Genomic DNA, 21,543 nt, shown 5'->3' on the forward strand with positions numbered 1-21,543 from the left:
CGTTCTTTATTGGCAAGTTTGGTGAAAGCGGTTTGTTGAGTTTTTTTGTATTTTTTTAACATTTTTTTTTTAAAAAATTTAATTAAAAAAAAAAAAAAAAAAAAAAAATCTTATAAATTTTTATAAATTATAATAATATCTAACACTATAATACATGGTAAATTAGATAGATTAATTATTATGAAAAAAATGTTTTGTGACGTTACAGATAGTTCTGTAAAGATTTCGACATATCTGTAGAATGTTAGATATTTGAAACGGAATGTAACGTTTCTTTATTTCAGAATGCTCGTGTAAGCCGGTTCCATGACTTCTCGAGCGCTTTACAATCTGAAATGTTAGATTTACATAAAGGAAGTAAAAAATTCAACGGAATGTCCCTTTCCCAAAAGTAAAATTTATATATTTTTTTATATATTTAAAATAAATAATAATAAAAAATGATTAAATAAATGATTAAAATTAATACATTTTATTTATTAATTAATACAATTAAATTACTTAACTATTTTAGCTTTAAATGTATTGCACTTTATAAAAATTACAATTTTCTTAAGTGAATGGAACCCCAATTCCTCTGATTTGATGCATTGCTGGGTTCAGTGCTGAGTTCCCGCAGAGCTGTAAGGCTGCACTCGGGACTCGAAGGATGAATTCATTTCTTTCCCAGGATGCCGAAAGGTAACCACCCACCCGAGGCGAAATAATACGGCATCCGGAGTATGTGCCCAATAAAATGTTACAGCCTATTGTGTAAAATTAGCCTCACCCGCTTTATTCTAACAACGTATAAAACATCCAAAATAGTAAATATTTCTGATTTTGACTCAAAAAGGTTATTTTCTTTGCCCTTTGTGATTTCCGCCTATCAGAATTCTCCGTTCTCTTTCACCTGTGACTTTAGATGATTAAGAATACTTTCTTTAAAGAGCAATTGTGGTTTTTGTTTTTTTTTCTTGAATTTTAGGTTCTCACGCTCGGGAAATATAATTAGAAAATCTCCGGATGTTTAAGGTTCAGGGTGTGCCAGGTGAGTCGCGTTGCAGCTTATTCCAGGTAGCGTCTCGTTCAAAAACGGCAGACTGATTTTATTTTCTGCCGTCATGTGATCAATTTAGACCCTCGCAAAAAAAAGTGGAACTCTAACCAAATTATTTTTTGCCTTAAATTTTGTGCCTTTTTTTTAAAAAAAAGAACTTTAAATACGGTTGTGAATGAGCTTTTTTTGTCTATTAATATATTAAATAAATCAGTCCTAAAGTAAGATTAATTCAAAATAATTTTCTTCTAAATGACTCCAAAATAGAAATGCAAGAATAAAGGAATTTGGCGAAAATGCTATTTACTTTTCACTTCTGTTCGATTAGCCGGAACTTTAGAAAGATAGAGTAATACTAAAAAGCTAATTATCATGTTAAATAAGCCAAATGATGGCACCCCGTAGTGCTTATAGAGGTACCCCCCAATAGTTGGGCCGATCGTTCGGGTGAAAGGTTGAATGGAGGCACATATCCCCAGCATGGCACCTAAAAAAAAGAGAACATTAATAAATGAGTCCGCCTTCGCTCACGAAATATTCTAGATTTGTTCCGTCATGTCAACTCTTTCTGTATAAGGTGCCAAGGAGCCATGCCCTTGGCACACATCAGACATTCCTGAGCTCCACGGAGAACCACAAGGGTGAAGCTCGGAGAACCACAAGGGTGAAGCTTTCTTTTTAAATTTGTGCCAGGAATGCCTCCCAAAAACCAGGTTCTCCAACCACCCTCCTTGGCAGACCCCTAAGACCCAGCTCACTGAGATGCCCATAAACCATGCCATAGTTCCTTGCCAGAGGGTCTTACGTTCTTCTTGAAGACCCCAAAGATGGAAGAGTAGAAGGCATCATTAGCCAGTTCAGATCCTGCTTAACCTCCTTAACTCGTGGTGAGCTGGGCCTGGGCCAGGACCTGGCTCCAAACCAATATTGGCTCACCTCGTTCTAGCTTCAGAACCTCGTTGCCACCACTAAAGCTTTGCGCTTTACCAACCTGTGTCCGATGGTGGAACAGCCTTGGTCAATATGCTGTCTGTGATAATTCCTGAGATGCACAAGACAAATATCATTGGGGCGGCGATCACGCAGAAGTGCCACACGTTGGTCATAAGCGTCTATAAAGAAACACAACAAGGTAATGGAGTGGATACAATCGGATACATTATGGAAATGATGTCAATGAGGAAAGCCTCGTGTTCTGTTTTATTGGAGTTGGTGACCTAACCTCTTTTTAGTGAACATTTTATGGAACAAAGTGAACTTTAAACAAGTTGAATAAAACTGTCCAAACCGTAGCATCCTGACTCTTTCACTCTCAGCCGGCTAGGAAAGAGATACTTTGTGTTGGAACGATAATTGTTAGTGTGATGCACCTAAAATCGCTATTGTAACCCAAAGGAACCACAATGTTCTGGACTCTCTCCAACGCTGAGGCTTCATAAAATCCAGGGGAAGATTCCTATCCACTGGGAAACATATAAATAGAGTTATACGAGGGATTTTCCTTCTTTGTCTTGGCCGCCTCTGTTACTGTAGTTCCGCTATTTGAATCTTAAAGAGTTGACATCAATGGGATTCTTTCTGAGAACTCCACGGCAATAATAATAGGATGTGTTCTTAGACGTCCTTTTCAGAAGTGCCTTTGAAGAGCTGTTCCTTGCGTGTGTTGACTTTGTACAGTTTGTAACATTTATAGTTGACTCTGCGGAACTCGAATAAACGAGTCTATTCCTCGTAGGCGAGGAGACCTGGGTGGTTAGAGAGGGGGGTCTCCAATCCAACGAGCTTTCCAAAAGCCTGATACCTTCTCGCTTTATAAATCGGGGTGGAACTTCGGAAACTCTCCGCCGTGATTCAGGGATCGGTGACTCCAAAGGGTTGTTAAAGGGTTTGAAGGCCGAACTCAATTTGGCTTAATGCCGTTAATTGCCTGTGAATTACTACGGAGCCCTGCCAATCTCGACAAACCAGAGGAAGCAAGAATAAGGACATGACTCACTGCATCTAGAAGATCCAGTCCGTGTACAAAGGTTGGATATCGAGATGGTGGTGCGGTATCTTAGTGGTGCCATCATAAATGGTGAGATCATGTAAGAACTTGATACAGCGGCCACTACCTTTAGTCTTCCATACCCTGCTAGCTTAATAAAAACTCAATTCCAAGGTCACAGCAGTCTTGTCCTTATGGGGTCTGTGTGAAAGGAAAGGGTGCACAGACCTTGACCGAGTCTTTGGTCAAGGAGTCTCAGACGTTCTCAGGGTCAAGCTGATACTTCTTAAAACTAAGCCTGAAAAAAATGTCCCACTTACCATTGCAAGTCCAACTCCAATGGAGACCACCATGCTCACTACAAGCAGGGTATCTTCTGTGAATCGATTGATGAGAAGTCCCACCATAAGTCCCTGAACCACCTGCAAAATGAGCCACCTGTGAATTCCTTGTATGTTTTGAAAGCAAAGATGGAAAAACAAAATCGAGCTATCAAGGTTTCCACTGGTAAGACCCAAATCATTACCCAATCCCACGTCCATCGAAAACAAACATTATAAAGGAAAAGTCATTTGGAAGGGGAGCCCTAAAGCCTCTGAGATGCTACCTGATGGTTAAATCATAATCGTTTTCACTAAAATGTAATCTTTTCCAGATTGGCCGGAAACGTTGGATGGTTTAGGTGGGTCCGTGTCTCATAGCAGCTTCACGTGACGTCCACCAAAGATACCACCACGTATCGACCACGGGGCAGATTAACCTCGGCTTACAATAAAGTCAAATATGGTCACCAAGCGACCAAGTCCTGGATTTTTGAGTTATGACAAAATATTGCTTTCCGATACAGCAACTAAAAGTCAGGGCTTGGTGAACAAGGCCCACCACGTCCTGGATAGTTACATTGTAACAATTACACACGCGGAATTTGGGAATACGATTCATGAATCATTGTTTCCCTTCGATGTCGTTAGACATGCAGACCAAATGGGGCTTTTCATGTATTTGGTTTCCGGGGCACTTGTGGCTGCGACAGATGAAATATGATTTCTTGTAACCTCGGCCAAGTCAAACGTTACTCTGTCTGTAAGAAGAGGATATGGTTAGCTCTAGGCAGAGGTGGTAAATGTTAAGCATGTCTCCAGCCACGGAGCGTGAGAATGATTTCAGACACGCTACAGCGCAGAAGAAAAAGAAGAACTGTGGGGAGCTCCACCTAAATGACAAGTAAAAACATATAAAAAAAAAAAGTATCGGAGCCTTAGCCAAGGAAATGAGATCTTCTGACTGCCACCCATGAGAGCTAACAATGGAGCCACTCCTTTCAGATGTGAAAGAAAATCCTCTCCACATATGAACTCGCTGAAGCAGGAGAACTATGCCCAGCGACCGACAGCATTCCATTCCAGATTTCTGGGGCCCCGTAAAAAATAGCTTTCAATTACAGAAGCCTTCCTCATAGTGAAGACCTTAGCCTGCCTCCACAAAAGAAAAAAAAAAGTCCCCCCCCCCCGTCACGTTACAGGCTCATCACTTTTACTGCAAAACCGGTTTTATTGCTCTAAAAAAACAAACAAACAACCAAAAATCTGGTATGGAATTAGAACTCAGGGTCCAACGCAACGGCAACTCGATGTATAAAGTAGCTGTAGAGACCCCATTGGCAGAGAGCGGTGGGTTGCGAAGGAACAGCAGATTACCTCTAGGTCCATCTGAGCGATGGCTACCAGACAGTCTCTGGGTACTGGAAAATCTAGAGGGGGGGGTACTACAGACAGTGTCTCGAGTAAGGGGTCTGATTCCTTGTTGGCGTTCCACCATGGCTGGATCTTGTGTTGGTGAGCACCATAGTGTTGGACTGAGAGAACCAGTGTTGGTGTTGGTGGTTGGGGAACCATCTTGGCCTCTACCAGCCATAAGGCTTTCTACTCTAGACTCTTTCTTGAGTAGAATCTATAACAATTCTGACATATTTTAGTTACAGACACAAGAAACGATATGGTTGCAGAAGGAGCAGGCGGGGAGTTTTGTTGCCCCCGTTTCTGTGTCTCTAACATTTCCTATTAGGAAGGGCACAGAAATTGGGTAGAAATTGAGGATACAGGGAGCAGGGCATTACATGACACACATGAACACGTTCCTCCGCATAAACTGTGCAGATTCTCAGGAAAAAAGGAACCATTACGGCGGAAAATGTCCGCCCGTCCGCGGCACATACCATTTTTGTAATTTAATCTGCTTTATTTTCCCTTTTCTCCTCCTCTGTGAACTTTGAGCGCTGGACGTCTTTGAAGCTCCGAACAAAGAAAGTGCGGCTCTGATGGAATCCGTTCTGTCATCGGTAAACAAGGCAGGAAGGAAATACTTGTGGGGCGGAATAACGGGGCCTCCCTATATGCCAAGGGCGAAATAGCCAGGAACGCAGATAACACCAAGTGATGAACTAACGCAACACCAACCACTGCGATGGAATGCGCCAGAACATCTTGGATATTATGTATCAATTCTTTTTGAAGACCGGATACATTGTATAGCAGCCACCGCTAACGCCAAATAAAGTCGCTACATTCACGCAACGTCCTGGATTTCATCATCTGCTTGTTTTATGACATCATAAAAAGTTCAGCAATGTTTCCCCAACTTACCATTAAAACGGGCCAACCCAACAAAGAGTGTGAGCCAAGGACATCTATCCACATTAAGTATACATTATGCAGGGCCAGTTTAGACACTCGTCTTAGATTCAGGAGCCGTATGCCTATCCCAGGCATGTTTATATTCCCTCACTGTATTACCCTCTACCACCTCTGCTGGGAGGCTGTTCCGCTTATCTACTACCCTCTCAGTAAAGTAAAAATAAATAAATAATGTGTTTCTGCGTTTTTGGTGGAATGCAGTGATATATAATATAATATAGACTTTTATCTATGTTGGCAACGGAGTGGAACACACGAATGTCTCGGTACATATATGCTGTGTTTAAACATAAATATCCAAACATTTGACGAGAGATTTAATGTTCTCTTTTGAAACGCGATCATCAAAACTCATCCGTCCACATTTTTGGGAAGCTGCCCTGTTTGCGCTTCCTTTCAACATAAGCCTTTTTTTTTTGTTTTATCTCCAAACATCGCACAGTTTAAAGTAAACACAGGTCTTATTTTTCCATTATCAGTCATGATGAAATTTTGTTTTTTTCAAATCAATGACTACAAAAAAAAATAAGTTATTTATAGCATTGGGCTGGGTTTTAACATTTATAAAATAATATAACAATATAACCCTGATATAATATTGGGCCATAACAACATTGGGTGGGTATCCCCAAAATCATAAAAAAAATTGTAAATTTTAAAAAAAAAATAAAAAAATACCTATCACATAAAAAAAACCTTTTTTTTTTTTAGTTTGTCCCTATATAATATTCAATAATAATAATAATAAATAAATAAATAAATAAATAATAATAATTAAAAAAAAATAAAAAAAATATATATATAAATATATACAAGTTTTTCTTACCAGTTGGAGTATACCGAAATACGACATTAAATATCCAGCACCTGCTGTGTCCAGTTGGAAAAAGTCAACAGAAGTAACTGGGAACATGATCATAAAAAGACCTGGAAACATATGAGAGCGGGTCTTTATTACACAAATAAATCGGGAGATTGGTGAAAAATAGATAGTTCATGAGTAATAATTTAAGGGAAAAATTCTTGATATACAAATATCTGTATTTTTATTTTTTGTTTTATTACCCTGTCTTAGCCTAGAAGCCATTAAAACATAAAGATATAGGGAGCAATGCTCACTTTTGGGGAATTTAGGGTTAAGCTGAGTCACCATGTTACATGGCAACCGTCACGCGGTGATCCGTGGCTGGAGAGGCAGAGTTATTGCTCTTTGTTGCTGGTAACCAACTTTGTGGAGCTCAGCGTCAGTCAGCAGCCAGAAAGCCCGGTAATAATTATCATGTGGAAGAAATGGGTGCCGAAATCATTTTAAATACATTTTTTACTGAATAAGGGGCGACATATTGGCTTTGATTGTGATTAGAAAGAAAACACCAAAGGCCGATGAGACTATTACTATATCCTGATATACCGGGAATCAGGGTCAATAGAGAACACTTTAATTATTTAAATATGTTGAAAATACAAGCTGTAATAAATAATTACGGCAAAGACATGAAGCTTTCTCCTGCCCCTTGTGTGGGGTAGATAGGAGAGCTCCATGCGGAGGGTAGAATGCATTGCCCCTATACTACCCCTGAGCCCCTGACACCGAGAGGTCCCTTTCCTAGAGTTCATAATTCCTAAAAATAATTCAAACAAGAAATATAAAAAAAAAACAGGAAAAAACTCATACCTAATGGGAATCCGGAAAGAATTTTTATGATGAAAATCGCCGTGACGCCCGGAAACTCCAGAAGCCGCCCGAGTTCAGTGAAGTTAAAGACGCTGGAGGCCTTTGAGGGGTCTGCGGAATAAAGTTGTGGTTTCAGTCTTGTTGAACGGCGCTAAATATCAGCGAATACGAAGCGATTATCGCGCCGGGGGGGGGGTAATATTACTTTTTCCAGATGCCGGTTCTACTCTCTTGGGTTTGGTTTGGGTCGGTATGTAGGCCATCACGATCACGCAGCTCAGGAGGCTGACGGCCAGCGAGATGAAGGAGGGGGTATAAAGGCTGGAGACAGAAGAAAATCAGTTACTGCGAGAAGAATAATGGGGTTAATTACCCCGTTTAGTTTATAAAGCCGTTTCCTGCTGTTTCTATACACATTATCGGGGCTTTTAGGGCTGTAGAACCCTGCGATCCCCTCATACCCAGCAAACATTCTGACCTCCTAGAAAAGAGGGGCATCCGGGGAGGAGAGAGGGGGTATCAAAACTAAATGCTAAAATAATTAACCCCTTAAGATCCAATGTGGTCATAAACAAACTACTGTGTGGTTGAAGACCTTTTGAGTCATCGGCTCGTGTGACTATTAGGAAGTAAAGTTGACAGAAGACGCACAAACACGACTTATTTCAGTTGTTATTTTAAACAAATAAAAAGGAAGCGCGTGTTTATATAGACGACACGACTCCCAGCCGCATCGTCAGCTGTTATGGCATCAAATACGTGCAAAGTGACATCACAGATCCCGGCGTGGGGTATATGAGGGTCTTTAAGCTCACGCGCCGCGTCTCAGCCGTACCCCCTGAAAAGCGCATCACAATTCCTGGGAACAGATGCTGAGAATCTGTTTATAAACCCAGATACCCCGTCAGGGGTTTACTTCTTACCCCAGGCTCAAGGTCTGGGGGGTGAATGGGCAGATTGTCAGGGTTTTACTCCAGTCTCGGGGTGAAGGGGCAAATTCTCTCAGTCTAGAGCCAAAGAGATTCCCATATCTGAGCATCCCTTTTGGTGATTTATCACAGCAGAAATCCCTGCTTGAATGCAGGTGACTTCGTTCAGAATATCATTAACTCCTACGAAGGACTATTATCAGAACCATCTGGTTGCCACCATAGCAAGTCACAACTATAGAATATTTTGTGATGGGGTCTCAAAGGGTTAATTGAAGCGCATCAGGGTCCACTTATTCCTGAGGGTCCGAATTCTTTATAAAGTGGTCCACACAGCCCCGTTAGAGTCACAAAATTGCTCTTCAGATAAAGTTTAACCCTTTACTTGGACCATCACAGCCGTGGGGCCCCTGGGCCACAGCAGCCATCCGGGTCCCGGATAGAGATGCCGAAGGGCTCTCCCCGCTCCTGCAATCTGTCCACAGCCATCGGGACTGCGAAGAAAGAATTTGGCAGCGAGTTAAGCCTCACCCCGCACGCTGCCCGGACGGACACAGGGCCATTGTTCGCAGACATTTGCCGCAGACGTCCGCGAAGCTTTGATTGTTCTGCGCAGAAGGCGAGCGGATGAAAAGCTCTGTCTGTGTCCGCGCCGGGCCGCCTTCCTGCCTCAATAACGAATTTACAGTAAAAGGAAGGAAAAAAGGGGAATTTATGAAGCTGGGATCTGCAGAATCTCACCGAGACGGAAACTGTATAGAATATAACGCTTAATACGGGGGGGGGGGGGGGCGGACCCTCCCTGCTCAAAGCTGCGACCTCCATAGAACTATCATTCCTTGGCTTCCACCATATTTAATGGGGTCTGACCATTAGCATGTGACTCTAATAAGGGCCATCCCTGCAGGAAACACAGAGTTTGCCTGCAGGTCGGCCCCATCCGGCCCCATCTAGTCTGCCTGTAAAGACTCAAACCCTAATCAGTCGTTGGTCTCGTCTTAGATTCAGGAGCCGTATGTCTATCCCATGCATGTTTAATCCCCTCACTGTATTACCCTCTACCACTTCTGCTGGGAGGCTCTTCCACTTATGTACTACCCTCTAAGAGGGAGGGCTCATACAGCATAACCTTATACAGTAAAATAAGCATCTAAGAAGAAAATTAAAATTATGATGGAAGGCAACCCATGTTTCCACATTGTAAACCCATATGATGTCTCTTTTTCCTCCCCCGATGCCCCTCTTTTCTAGGAGGTCAGAATGTTTGCTGGGTATGAGGGGATCGCAGGGTTCTACGGCCCTAAAAGCCCCGATAATGTGTATAGAAACAGCAGGAAACGGCTTTATAAATGAAACGGGGGAAATAAAATAAATTTCCAACATAATTTCCAGATGCAAGGAAAGTAAACAGCATTTAAAGAAACATCGATATTCGCGACAATACAGAAAGCCGCGTGGGAGCGCGGAGCGCGGATACATTCTTGGCGAATGAAATCACAGAATAATCTTTCTTTTCTTGAGGAAAACAGGAGATGAAAATACTTTCTGGTGGGCATCGGAACAATAACGCCTCTCACGTCAGGCTGTGAATTAAACACCGGGAACAAAAAACGGGACTGAAAGAATTCAAATATTATTGGAGAGTTTGCTGGGGTGGAGCCTAACTATGACATCATACAGAAACGCAGCTTATTATTGGCAGGAACACCTGTGCTCAGATGACCAATGACATCGCTCCGAAAGAAAAATCTGAATTCTGACATCATGTCAAGTGATTTTTGTCTTTACAATGTGCTACTCAAAGTTTAAGCAAATGCATGGATCAAAAGATCCTTTCTTAGCTCGTTATATTTACATAGAGGATTGCCAAGGAAGCAATAAACGTAAACTCCATTTGGTCTAAGCACGACCATAGGAGGGTAGTAGATGAGTGGAACAGCCTCCCAGCAGAAGTGGTAGAGGGTAATACAGTGAGGGGATTAAACATGCATGGGATAGACATACGGCTTCTCTGTTTTTGGCGAGTTCTTGTTCCAATCACAAAGACTTTAACAACATGATCCGTCCCGAGTATCTGTCTGAAACCTGAGCACCGGCTTGTAAATCTGCCAAGAATGTGAAAAAAGTAGTGTTTTCTCCCGTTTTTTTTTTTAGTTTTTTTTTTAAGGGTATCATTTTTCACCGAAACAAACTTTTTCCACAAAATGTACCCTGCAGGCGGTTTCAGATCTGTGACTAATTCCCGTGATCTCATGATATTCCACGGAATTATCTTCATATGAGGAGAGATCATTAACTCATTCAGAACTGGGTTCCACCGGCTTCTCACACCGGCCCCTCTGCACCATGAAAGGATAGTGTTTGCGTAGCGTTTGGTCTGCGCTTTACATCACGAATCCGATGGAGATTTCCAGGCAGAACCTCAAAAATATGATTTGTCTTCCATCGCGATCAGGAACCCAATGCTTAATTTAACTGCAGAACGGTCCATGGTGCGCTGCAGAGTAAAGTCACCCCTAAGGGAACCGAAATTATCAACACATAGACTTCTTCTCCCCAAATCTACCTTTTCACCTGGTCCCGTACACAGGCCATGCTTCCAAAACCCGCTCCTGCATGCAATTGCTTCGTAACATTGGGAGGAACGTGGTGGTGGCCCCAACACCAGCTCAGACCCAAGCCAGGGTCATCTATACTCCGAGATCACCTTTTCTACACCAAAACCTGCTTAAGACGTTGAGAGGTTCCAAGTAATAAATTCTAAGTCAAATAGTTCTTCATCGAGAAGCCAGCATTATGAAGGATATCTCACCATGGTTATATAGACTCTGAGGACATTCTAGAAGTTTCTCCAACTGGAGTGAAACTCCCCCCTTTAAATAAATGAAAAGATGTATTTCTTATTTCTATATCTCTTGGAAAACGAAGATTATCAGCACTGATCCGGCAGATGCTTATTTTTAATTTGTTTTAATTGCACGATTTAGAAGAACAACTGGGTGGTGTCCAAAGCCGACACAACGCAAATCAAATCACTGAACATAATCCATGAATGAACCCAGATATGGGACAACCTGTAACAGAAAAAGTACGCAACCAAAACGCATGAACTGTACGGGCAGAGCAATCGATAACTGCAAGGTGTGAGATGACCACGCGGCGTGAAGAATGGAAACAAAAGGTAATTACGGGGGTTACATTGTAGCTCGCAGATAAAAGGGAGATGTTACAAAACCAGCAGGAACATTCCATCGGTTGGGATGGAATGAAAATTATTTTTAACCCCTTAATGACACAGCCCGTACATGTACGGGCTCAAAATGCATTGTTTTCAATGGGTTTAAGGACCGCCCATTGTCCTTAAGGGGTTAAAAATGTTCTTCTTTTCTAGAACTTTTTTCTTTCTGAAGAACTCGGTAATTGTCAGCAGTTTGAGACGTCCACCACCTTGTAGAAACCCCCCACATGCATTTGCCCCTTTAGTGGCCAAACACCTCTCCTGTTGCTGCACCTAAGTAGGACGCTCATTGCCATCCAGCTGCAGTGCGGGCTCATGCGAGACCCGCAGGGGTGGAGTCTATCTTGATCTGCAGGTGATTGGCTGCTTTATCCAACCAATCAGGTTTTTCTCTGCAGCACTGGTGCTGGCTGGCAGGGAGCATACCACATAGGTGCAGCTCTGGAGCTGAAGCTTCTCCTTTAAGGTAAATAGCAATTAATCTCACCATGGAAGATGGTCACGTTTTCATAGCTGTTTGTCATCCTTGCAGGAGATTTTTTTTAATGTTTTAGGATATTTTCGTTTCGCAGGTAAAGGCAAATTGTTGCTTCTTATTACAGTCTACATTTTTCAAATCAGAACAGGCTCCTCTTATAAGTCGCCCTGTTTTATAGTTACACGTGTATAACACGGTTTCTCACCCGTAGTGCGTGGCCAGGTACCCTCCCAGAGAGGATCCGATGATAATCCCAACTCCAAAACAGAGTCCGAGGATCCCCAGCGAATCCGCTCGTTCTTTGTCAGCCGTCATATCTGTCACAATCATCTGAGCTCCTAAAAAGAACAAACGGAAGCATTTAATTCCAATAAAATCCCAAACAGCCCGTTACAGTTACAAGAACAATTAGCATCTCTCCACTGAGTGAAAAAACACTGGGAAAAAAGATTTCCATTGAATTTTAAAGATTTTTCTAAATTAAATTTACTGACACAACTGGCAAAGCCAAATATCACCGATTATTTCACATACATTTGTATAAATGACATCAGAAAATAAGACGGCTGTTAGCGCTTCAAACTGCTTGTAAAGTTTACAAGAAAATCATGATACTATATCGCCACCAAGTGGAAAAGTCAGGCATTACAACCAATAACTGAACGCTACATTGTTGCTGTTAGAAAAGCTCTGTTCTTCCAGAGTTTAGCCAAGCGGGGGCAGCAATGCTTGTATTTTAGATTCCTCAATATACTATAATATAAATTACACAATCATTTTCTCACACACACACACACACACACACATACATATATAAATACACACTATCATTCAAACGTTTGGGGTTGGCTTGTTTTGAAAGAAAAGCTAATTTTGTCAGTGAAAATAACATCAGATGGATCAGAAATCCAGCGCTGACGGGGTTAATGTTGTAAATGACTATTGTGATTTTTAATGGAATCTCTTCTTAGGCATACAGAGGCCCTTTATCACTCCCATCACTCCTTTGCTCCAATGGCCCTTTATCACTCCCATCACTCCTGTGTTCCAATGGCCCTTTATCACTCCCATCACTCCTGTGCTCCAATGGCCCTTTATCACTCCCATCACTCCTGTGTCCCGATGGCCCTTTATCACTCCCATCACTCCTGTGTCCCAATGGCCCTTTATCACTCCCATCACTCCTGTGTTCCAATGGCACGTTGTGTTCGCTGATCCAAGTTTAAAAGGCTAGTTGATGGTTAGAAAACCCTTTTTGTAATTATGTTACAGACAGGAATTTGCTTGTTTTCCATGAAAACAGCTCAGTGACCCCAAACTTCTGAGCGGTAGCGTGTGTATAAATATTTATATATTATATTATATGCAGCCTTGTGGAGTTGAATATACACGATACGGATATTTTCTGTGCATACTAATAGCAGTACCTGGCAGTCCATGCATGAAGACGGATGGAAGTCTGGACAGGAACAGGAATGGTATGCTGGTGGTGAAGGCCAGAATCAGGTAATACACAGAGGCAGAGAGAAAGGACAGCAGGAGGGCTGCCCGAGGGCCGTACTGATCCGAGAACCTGCAATGGAAAGAAACGCGTTTCCAATGAGTTTAAGCTCAGCCGACTCCACCGTACAGGAGACCAATGTGGCTGCGCAGGGCCCTGAGCTGCTGAAGGCCCCTCCATCAGCTTCTCTCCTATCAGCAAGCAGATGCAGGCAGAGAAGATTTCCCAATCATATTCCTTAAAAACACTGAAAATGGCTGGAAAATGGAATTCTTCATTCTTCAACAACCAAAACTGTAGCAGATGAACTCATCACGCGGAATATACAGAGACTTCTCCGTCGGTAGGGTCCATATGGGCTTCATCTACAACAAGAGCGTCTAAGTGCCTCAAATCTGCCCCAAAGAGCTTATTGAGTAGATGAGAAGCCCCTGTCCAACATTCCCCTATACAGTATGTACCTATACACATATATCTAGAGAAAAGGGCTATATTTTTGGGCTTTGGGCTGCACAGGTAAGTCAGGTAGATGAAGCAGGGCCCCTAGGGACAGCGTACCATGCAATAAAGATGTTAATCATCTGAAATAAAATATATGCTGGTGTGTGGGTAATTATCTCTGCCACACCAGTCAATTACACCAATAATCAGCAAATTGAGTAACTTCACCCAAGAATACTAATTATATTCCTGGCGGGTTCAGTTCGGGGAAAAGGATGCGGTTTTTGGTGAAGTATGATGACATATATTGTTTGATGACCTCAGTCTCCCTGGGGTCTTTGCTCAGCCGTTATCGGAATACGCATCATAGAAGACGTGATCCGCTGTAATAAAACCGCGCAAGAAAAACTTTGCACCAAAAAGTAACCGGCGGCCGTCAATGATTTACTCCGAGCGAGAGTTCATTGGCACTTTGAGCAATCTTACAATCTTCTAGGCGGAGGGGCGACGACTGGACTTTAAACTGGTCTTTATCGCCCGCATTTATGTAAGAGCCCATGTGATTCCCCCCATCCTTCCCTCTGTCTTTTCTTCTCTCCCTCTCTCTTTCTCTCTCTTTTTCTCTCTCCCCCTCTCTCTTTCCTCTCTGTCTTTCTCTCTCCCTCACTCTTTCTCTCTCTTTTTCTCTCTCCCCCCTCTCTCTTTCCTCTCTGTCTTTCTCTCTCCCTCACTCTTTCTCTTTTCCTCTTCCTTTTCCTTTTTGCCTCTTTGTCCCTCTTTTTTCCTCTCTCTCTCTTTTCACTTCTCTTTCTCCAAAGATTCTGGCCCCCTTCTTTATCCGGTCTGTCTCGACGTGCATTCATCTGATTGTTAAATTTCCTCTCTTCTTCCCATTGAAACAGCGCCACGGATTCTGCAGGTGCTATACAAATGATGCAGACAATGATCCTAGAGGTATTTAAACATTCACAGGGTCATTGGCTGAATAGAAAACCTGTAATTAGACCTGGGACTGAATCTCTCATTCATCTCATTCCAACACCTCGAATTTCTCGAAGTGCGCACCCAACACGGAAAATCTGGTTTCAGCTCCGTGCTGATTCTATGAGGTCAAAACGTAAAATAAGAGAAAATGTTTTTGAAATCTATAGTGAAACACAGAATCTGCCAGCAGGTCGGCCCCATTCGGCCCCCATCTAGTCTGCCGTTTTCCTGCTGTAAAGACTCAAACCTTAATCAGTAGTTGGGCTCGTCTTAGATTCAGGAGCCGTATGTCTCTCCCATGCATGTTTAATCCCCTCACTGTATTAACCTCTACCACTTCTGCTGGGAGGCTGTTCCACTTATCTACCACCCTCTGAGTGACACATTTGTTAAAAACAATGTGAAGAATGATCTTCCAGGGGGACACAGGGTGGCCATAAACAGAAACGCAGGGAAATGGTTGTATAATAAGATTAGAAGTGTCAAAGCTTTCACGGTTACTGACCTCAGGTGAGCAGGACGGCTCTTTATGAAAGTTTCTATGAGTTTATTAAACGCTTCTTGTTGAGGTCTCTTTGTGACTTTTTCTCCACAACTTCATTGTACCAACAAGATGCACACAAGGGTTATTTTATTTAAATTTTATGCACGTTATTATTATTATTATTATTATTATTATCTTTTATTATTATTATTATTATTATTATTATTATTATTATCTTTTATTATTATTATTATTATTATTATCTTTTATTATTATTATTATTATTTCTTTTTTTATTTTTTTATTTATTTATGTAGCACCAACAATTCCTGCAGCAGGTCTCACAGTCCCTACAGGCTCACAGATGACCTGATACATTAGATAAAGAGATCCTGCCTTCAAATAATACGGTCCTGCGAAAAATAATAGAATTATATATAGAAAATTACTTTTCCTGCTGAAGGTTGCAGTTAGAATGCTTGCTGTTTGTAGAAATCCCTTTTTCTATATAGAACATGAAGATAACGGCAGCGTTTAATCTAAATCATTTTACCTTCCAAAGACGGGACCCCCTATAAGCTGCAGAATCCCAAAGACCGTCTGGAGGTAGCCGAATCCGACAGTGTCCAAGCCAAGAGTTTTCCCTAATTGCTGAGAGATAGAAAAATAAGAACACGGTGTTAAATAAATGCAAGAGAATGATGTTTTGGGGTTACTCAGCTGTAATATAATTTTCTAACCATCAATTAGCCTTTTAAACTTGGATTAGCGAACACAACGTGCCATTGGAACACAGGAGTGATGGGAGTGATAAAGGGCCATTGGAACCCGGGAGTGATGGGAGTGATAAAGGGCCATTGGAACCCAGGAGTGATGGGAGTGATAAAGGGCCATTGGAACACAGGAGTGATGGGAGTAATAAAGGGCCATTGGAACACAGGAGTGATGGGAGTGATAAAGGGCCATTGGAACACAGGAGTGATGGGAGTGATACAGGGCCATTGGAACCCAGGAGTGATGGGAGTGATAAAGGGCCATTGGAACCCGGGAGTGATGGGAGTGATAAAGGGCCATTGGAACACAGGAGTGATGGGAGTGATAAAGGGCCATTGGAACCCAGGAGTGATGGGAGTGATAAAGGGCCATTGGAACCCAGGAGTGATGGGAGTGATAAAGGGCCATTGGAACCCAGGAGTGATGGGAGTGATACAGGGCCATTGGAACCCAGGAGTGATGGGAGTGATAAAGGGCCATTGGAACCCGGGAGTGATGGGAGTGATAAAGGGCCATTGGAACACAGGAGTGATGGGAGTGATAAAGGGCCATTGGAACCCAGGAGTGATGGGAGTGATAAAGGGCCATTGGAACCCAGGAGTGATGGGAGTGATAAAGGGCCATTGGAACCCAGGAGTGATGGGAGTGATAAAGGGCCATTGGAACACAGGAGTGATGGGAGTGATAAAGGGCCATTCTAACACAGGAGTGATGGGAGTGATAAAGGACCATTGGAACTCAGGAGTGATGGGAGTGATAAAGGGCCATTGGAACCCAGGAGTGATGGGAGTGATAAAGGGCCATTGGAACCCAGGAGTGATGGGAGTGATAAAGGGCCATTGGAACCCAGGAGTGATGGGAGTGATAAAGGGCCATTGGACCACAGGAGTGATGGGAGTGATATATATATATATATATATAGAGAGAGAGAGAGAGAGAGTCTCAAATACTTAAAGGGAAACTGTCACAGCTTGTGGGATAACAAAATTCATTTATTAAACAGACCTAGAACTTTTTTATTCTGCAATCAGTGTAATTGTTTAGAAATCTTTAGTTGGAAAGAAAGTAGCTAAGATTTGAGGCAAAAGGTGGCAAAAGTAGAATAATACCCTCATGTCTTGAAATTAACGCAAAACCCAATACTTTATATAATAGATTCTGCTCCACCTACTCTGATTAATTGAACCTTTACACACTTCCACACACACATACTTCCATACACACATACTTACACACACACATGCTTACACAAACACATACTTACACACACACATACTTACGCACACACATACTTACACACACACATACTTACACACACACATACGCACGCACACACATACTTACGCACACACATACGCACGCACACACATACTTACACACACACTTACGCACACACATACTTACACACACACATACTTACGCACACACATACGCACGCACACACATACTTACGCACACACTTATGCACACACATACTTACACACACACATACTTACACACACACTTACACACACATACTTACGTACACATATACTTACACACACACACATACTTACACACACACATACGCACACACACACATATACATACTCACGCTTACACACACACACACATACTTACACACACAATATACACACACTCATACTCACTGGGGTCACCGCAAACTGCATGAACAGACACGAAATGTCGATGGCAGCCAATAAATATGTGATCCTGATCACGGTGCGTTTAGATCTCGGATTTCCCGGGTCGGAGGCCATCTGCATTAACGGATCCCTGCCGGTGCTTGCCTGAAAATGGTTTGGATTGGAAGTAACGCCGGACGCTGCATTCGGTTTTGCTTTCTGTATTTCAGTTTCCTGCCTTCGGTGCAAAGTTCGAGCCGTCCCTCCCTCCCTCGCCACGAGACGACTGCTCTGTTTAACACTTTAAGGAATGATTCCCACTGAAATGCAAACATTTTACAGCTTCACGGTTAGCGCTCTATCCCTGGAAATTATTTTGCTCGTTGGTTTTAATATATAGGATACAGGAGATCGTTTTCAGGCTTTGGCGACTACTGGCACTCCAGCTGCTGTGGACTACAACTCCCATCATTCTTGTCATATTGTAACCATTGGTAGATGGCCTGCCGACTAACAGAACCGGTGTTGGATCGCATAAAATAGTGAACAGTGGCGGGATGTTTAGTAGGGTCTCACCGGTTTGTTCCTTTAAGGGACAGCCTGACAAATGTTGCAGTCTCTTTCCCCCCAGTGCTGTTACATTGTATCTGTCGGCACAGAGCCAGCGATGCACCGGGCCGTGAGTCCCACGGATACCAGACCAGAGATCTCTAAAATAGCGTTTTTTCCCCATTATGATCCAACCACCGGCCATCGGAAATGGATTATGTGATTGCGCATTTGGGCCACTAGAGGGCGATGCAGTCCTTAACCTTTCCTTCCATCGTGAATGGTTCTTTAGAGGTCGCGTTCCGTCATTATGAGGTTATGAATGTTTAGGATTAAAAATGGCAAGGATGGCTGAGACGTCCCCGTACAATAAATAGTTTAATCAGTGTGATGACATCCAAGAAATTTCCCATATTAAGTATACATGATACAGGGCCAGTTTAGACCATCTCGCAGGATAAGCTTCCTGGGTTCGACCCTGCATCATGCGCAGAGAAGGCAGGGTTGGTGTCTCAATGCATTTAAAGTATTTTGTAAGTGCTTCAAAATATCAACGCTTTCTGCCCATGTGCATGGGGGTCTCATTAGACCCCTGCCTGTGGTGTTCGTTGAGCTAGCGCTGGTACTGAGCGGTAACTACATAGCGTGCCATGTGTTCGGCTGAACGCACCCCCAGCATGGAAAGTGGCTGTCGTGCAGGAAGAATAGACAAATACATATGGGGGTCCTGCAGACCCCCCCATGCATTTGCAAGGGGATAACCACATAAAATTAAAGGGACCTCTCATATGTATTAAAGCACCCATGAGGTCCGGAGTGTCCCATTAAAGGTCAGTTATCATACATCTCGGCCCTCACGGTCCTATCAGCCAGAATTTGTACCAGAAACAGAATTTAGTTAGTTATTCGAATGACTTTTTATTAGCATGGTTTCTAGACTGGTATTTGGGGGAATTTGTAATGGGAGATGGTTTTTAACAGAAATTAGAGATTTACAACCTGCCCCCCCCATGTTTGACAGAGGGGGGAATCGAAGGTCGCGTGTGATGTTACTATTTGGTGAGGTCACTTGGGAGGTCTTCTCGGTGTTGTTTGCGAGGCAGCTGAAGAAACGTTATTAAGGTGTCATTTGTAGCACTGGCGGCACGTAGCGTGGCGAGGGGTTGACAGCTGGCTGTTAGCCCCATTGACAGGGTAACCGGTCTGCGCTAGAACCCGGTCTAAGGCTGCCTGCGTTCTATTGCCTTCCATGAAATAAAAGCTTCTATATATAACTGTACGTTGGTGCTGAAAAAAGTGTTACGAAAAAAGTATCTTTCCATTGAACGCAAGCAAATGTCTCCTGTGAGTGGAAATCATGTCGCCCCTGATTAACCAGTCTTAGTTCCCCCATGAAAAGCCGAGGAGATGGTTATTCTATTCATCAGATGATAATTCACGGTTATTATGTGACCTTCTTGTGAACCAGAAACTTCCATTGTTTGCTGCCATCCAACAGGACATGGGGGGGGCGGTGGTTACACGCGGCGTGAGGGCATTTTCTGCCTAATTTCACAATTACTTTGCTAGCATATTTGATCAATGTATCCCAACTCCCCCCCCCCCGGTGTCTGTGTATATGTGTCATGTAATGAGTCTACATGTCAGCATTCTAAATCAGAACCATGCGTCCATCCAATGTTTAGCCAGAACATAGTGGGTGACTGCACACACTTCTGTCCGCCGAACTTCTGCCTCAGCTCTTCAGGAACTTGCGCAGCTCCTAAGCTTTGTGATACTCGTTAGGACCAGGGACCAACTGGCCATGGTATATAGACCTCATACCCATGGATTCCCTCTAAAACTGAGAGCCAAGTTCTTCTTGAGGACCAGTTACGTTTCCCAGTTTCCATGCTTAATTTCATTTTCTCTTAGCTATCTTTCCGTTCCGTCTCATTGGATTCTCTACATTGGTCCTTAACTCTAGGAGGACCCAAGTTCTTCTATGTCATGGAAGTCGGAAGGTCCAGGTCCTCGATGGTCCTTCGAGTTTCAGCTAGTGGGTAAAGACAGTTATCACATTGTAGATGTTCATAGTTCATAGTTCCTTACTTTAGAAACGTTTGGCCAACTCCTCACTCGTGGTAGCCCAGCTGGAAAAAACAGTAGGACCTGGAGATCTCGACTCAAGGATCCATCAACACAAAAGGGTAGACATTTGACTTGCATGTTGTGCATTCTCCCATCTGGCATGCCAGAAATTTAGAAGAATAATCCACTTATGCTCCTTAGTCTCAGCTGAGACAGAGAGGGTGAAAGCACCACAGGGCTGAAGAGGCCCCTTAAACTCCTCATCTGTTCCACCACGTCAAGGCTCTTTAGATGGCACATGAAGGCAACACTCCGTGGAAGACACAACTTGGCACAAAGAGATTGCCCACTGGGCTTGACAAGCGATTTGTGTGTTTTTTTTTTTTTTTTGAAAATTCTGCCAAATCGGATTAGATGTTGAAGAAAACCCCTAATTCTAATTTACTTACCGTGCCGAGCGCAGGCTCGATGCCTTCTTCACAAATTACCTTGAAATCTGTTTATCTGAGGAAATTGGATCTTAGAACCAAGGATAATAAATCTCATTATTTTATTACCCAGAAGCCGCCTCGCCGCTTTCTCGGGATTTGGCTCGGAATTTCGGACAGTGCTGCTTTTGTCACGCGCAGGTTGAACAATTGTTTTATTGTTAATAAATATCGGGCCGACTCGCGTGAAAATGACGTTCTGTGTGCTTTATCATGCTAATTACATGTATGAAATAAAACAGCCAATTGTTGTTTCTCCACTTTTTTTGAAAGAGATCCAGCTACTGTCCTGTGAAATGTAGGTGGCAGGAGAGACAATGGAACCTCTTCATCCAGATCTGCCTGCGAATGTAAAACTCGTAACAACGTATCCAGAAATTTCATGGACTGATTACTTCTAAAATGAAATTAAAATTAAAAATATAATTTACTTCTAATTTCTAACCCCTTAAGGACAATGGGCGGTCCCTAAACCCATTGAAAACAATGCATTTTGAGCCCGTGCATGTACGGGCTTTGTCATTAAGGGGTTAATTCGGATTAATGTACAGATCCAGAAAAATCCAGAGGGATCACGTTAGGAACCCA

At 42.8% G+C, this 21,543-nt stretch overlaps 1 protein-coding gene across 1 annotated transcript; it reads right to left on the reverse strand.

Annotated features, from left to right (window-relative positions):
- Positions 1-961: 961 nt before the first annotated feature.
- SLC22A18 (solute carrier family 22 member 18) lies at positions 962-18,063 on the reverse strand. The gene is made up of 10 exons (XM_053448546.1): positions 17,873-18,063; positions 16,003-16,100; positions 13,467-13,612; positions 12,245-12,377; positions 7,600-7,715; positions 7,395-7,505; positions 6,546-6,646; positions 3,347-3,448; positions 2,031-2,151; positions 962-1,526 (listed from the first exon to the last, which is right to left on the reverse strand). The coding sequence occupies exons 1-10, from the start codon at positions 17,987-17,989 to the stop codon at positions 1,339-1,341; spliced, it is 1,233 nt and encodes a 410-aa protein (XP_053304521.1). The 5' UTR covers positions 17,990-18,063; the 3' UTR covers positions 962-1,338.
- Between the last annotated feature and the right edge of the window lie 3,480 nt (positions 18,064-21,543).

Source organism: Spea bombifrons, chromosome 10, assembly GCF_027358695.1.
Source record: "Spea bombifrons isolate aSpeBom1 chromosome 10, aSpeBom1.2.pri, whole genome shotgun sequence".
Classification (NCBI taxonomy): domain Eukaryota; kingdom Metazoa; phylum Chordata; class Amphibia; order Anura; family Pelobatidae; genus Spea; species Spea bombifrons.

Coding starts and splice junctions, on each gene's coding strand:
- SLC22A18 (XM_053448546.1), bottom strand. CDS start 17,989: ATGCAGATGGCCTCCGACCCGGGAAATCCGAGATCTAAACGCACCGTG. Junction 7,506..7,599: donor AGAACCGGCATCTGGAAAAA/GTAATATTACCC, acceptor TTTATTCCGCAG/ACCCCTCAAAGGCCTCCAGC. Junction 3,449..6,545: donor ATTTCGGTATACTCCAACTG/GTAAGAAAAACT, acceptor CTCATTTTGCAG/GTGGTTCAGGGACTTATGGT.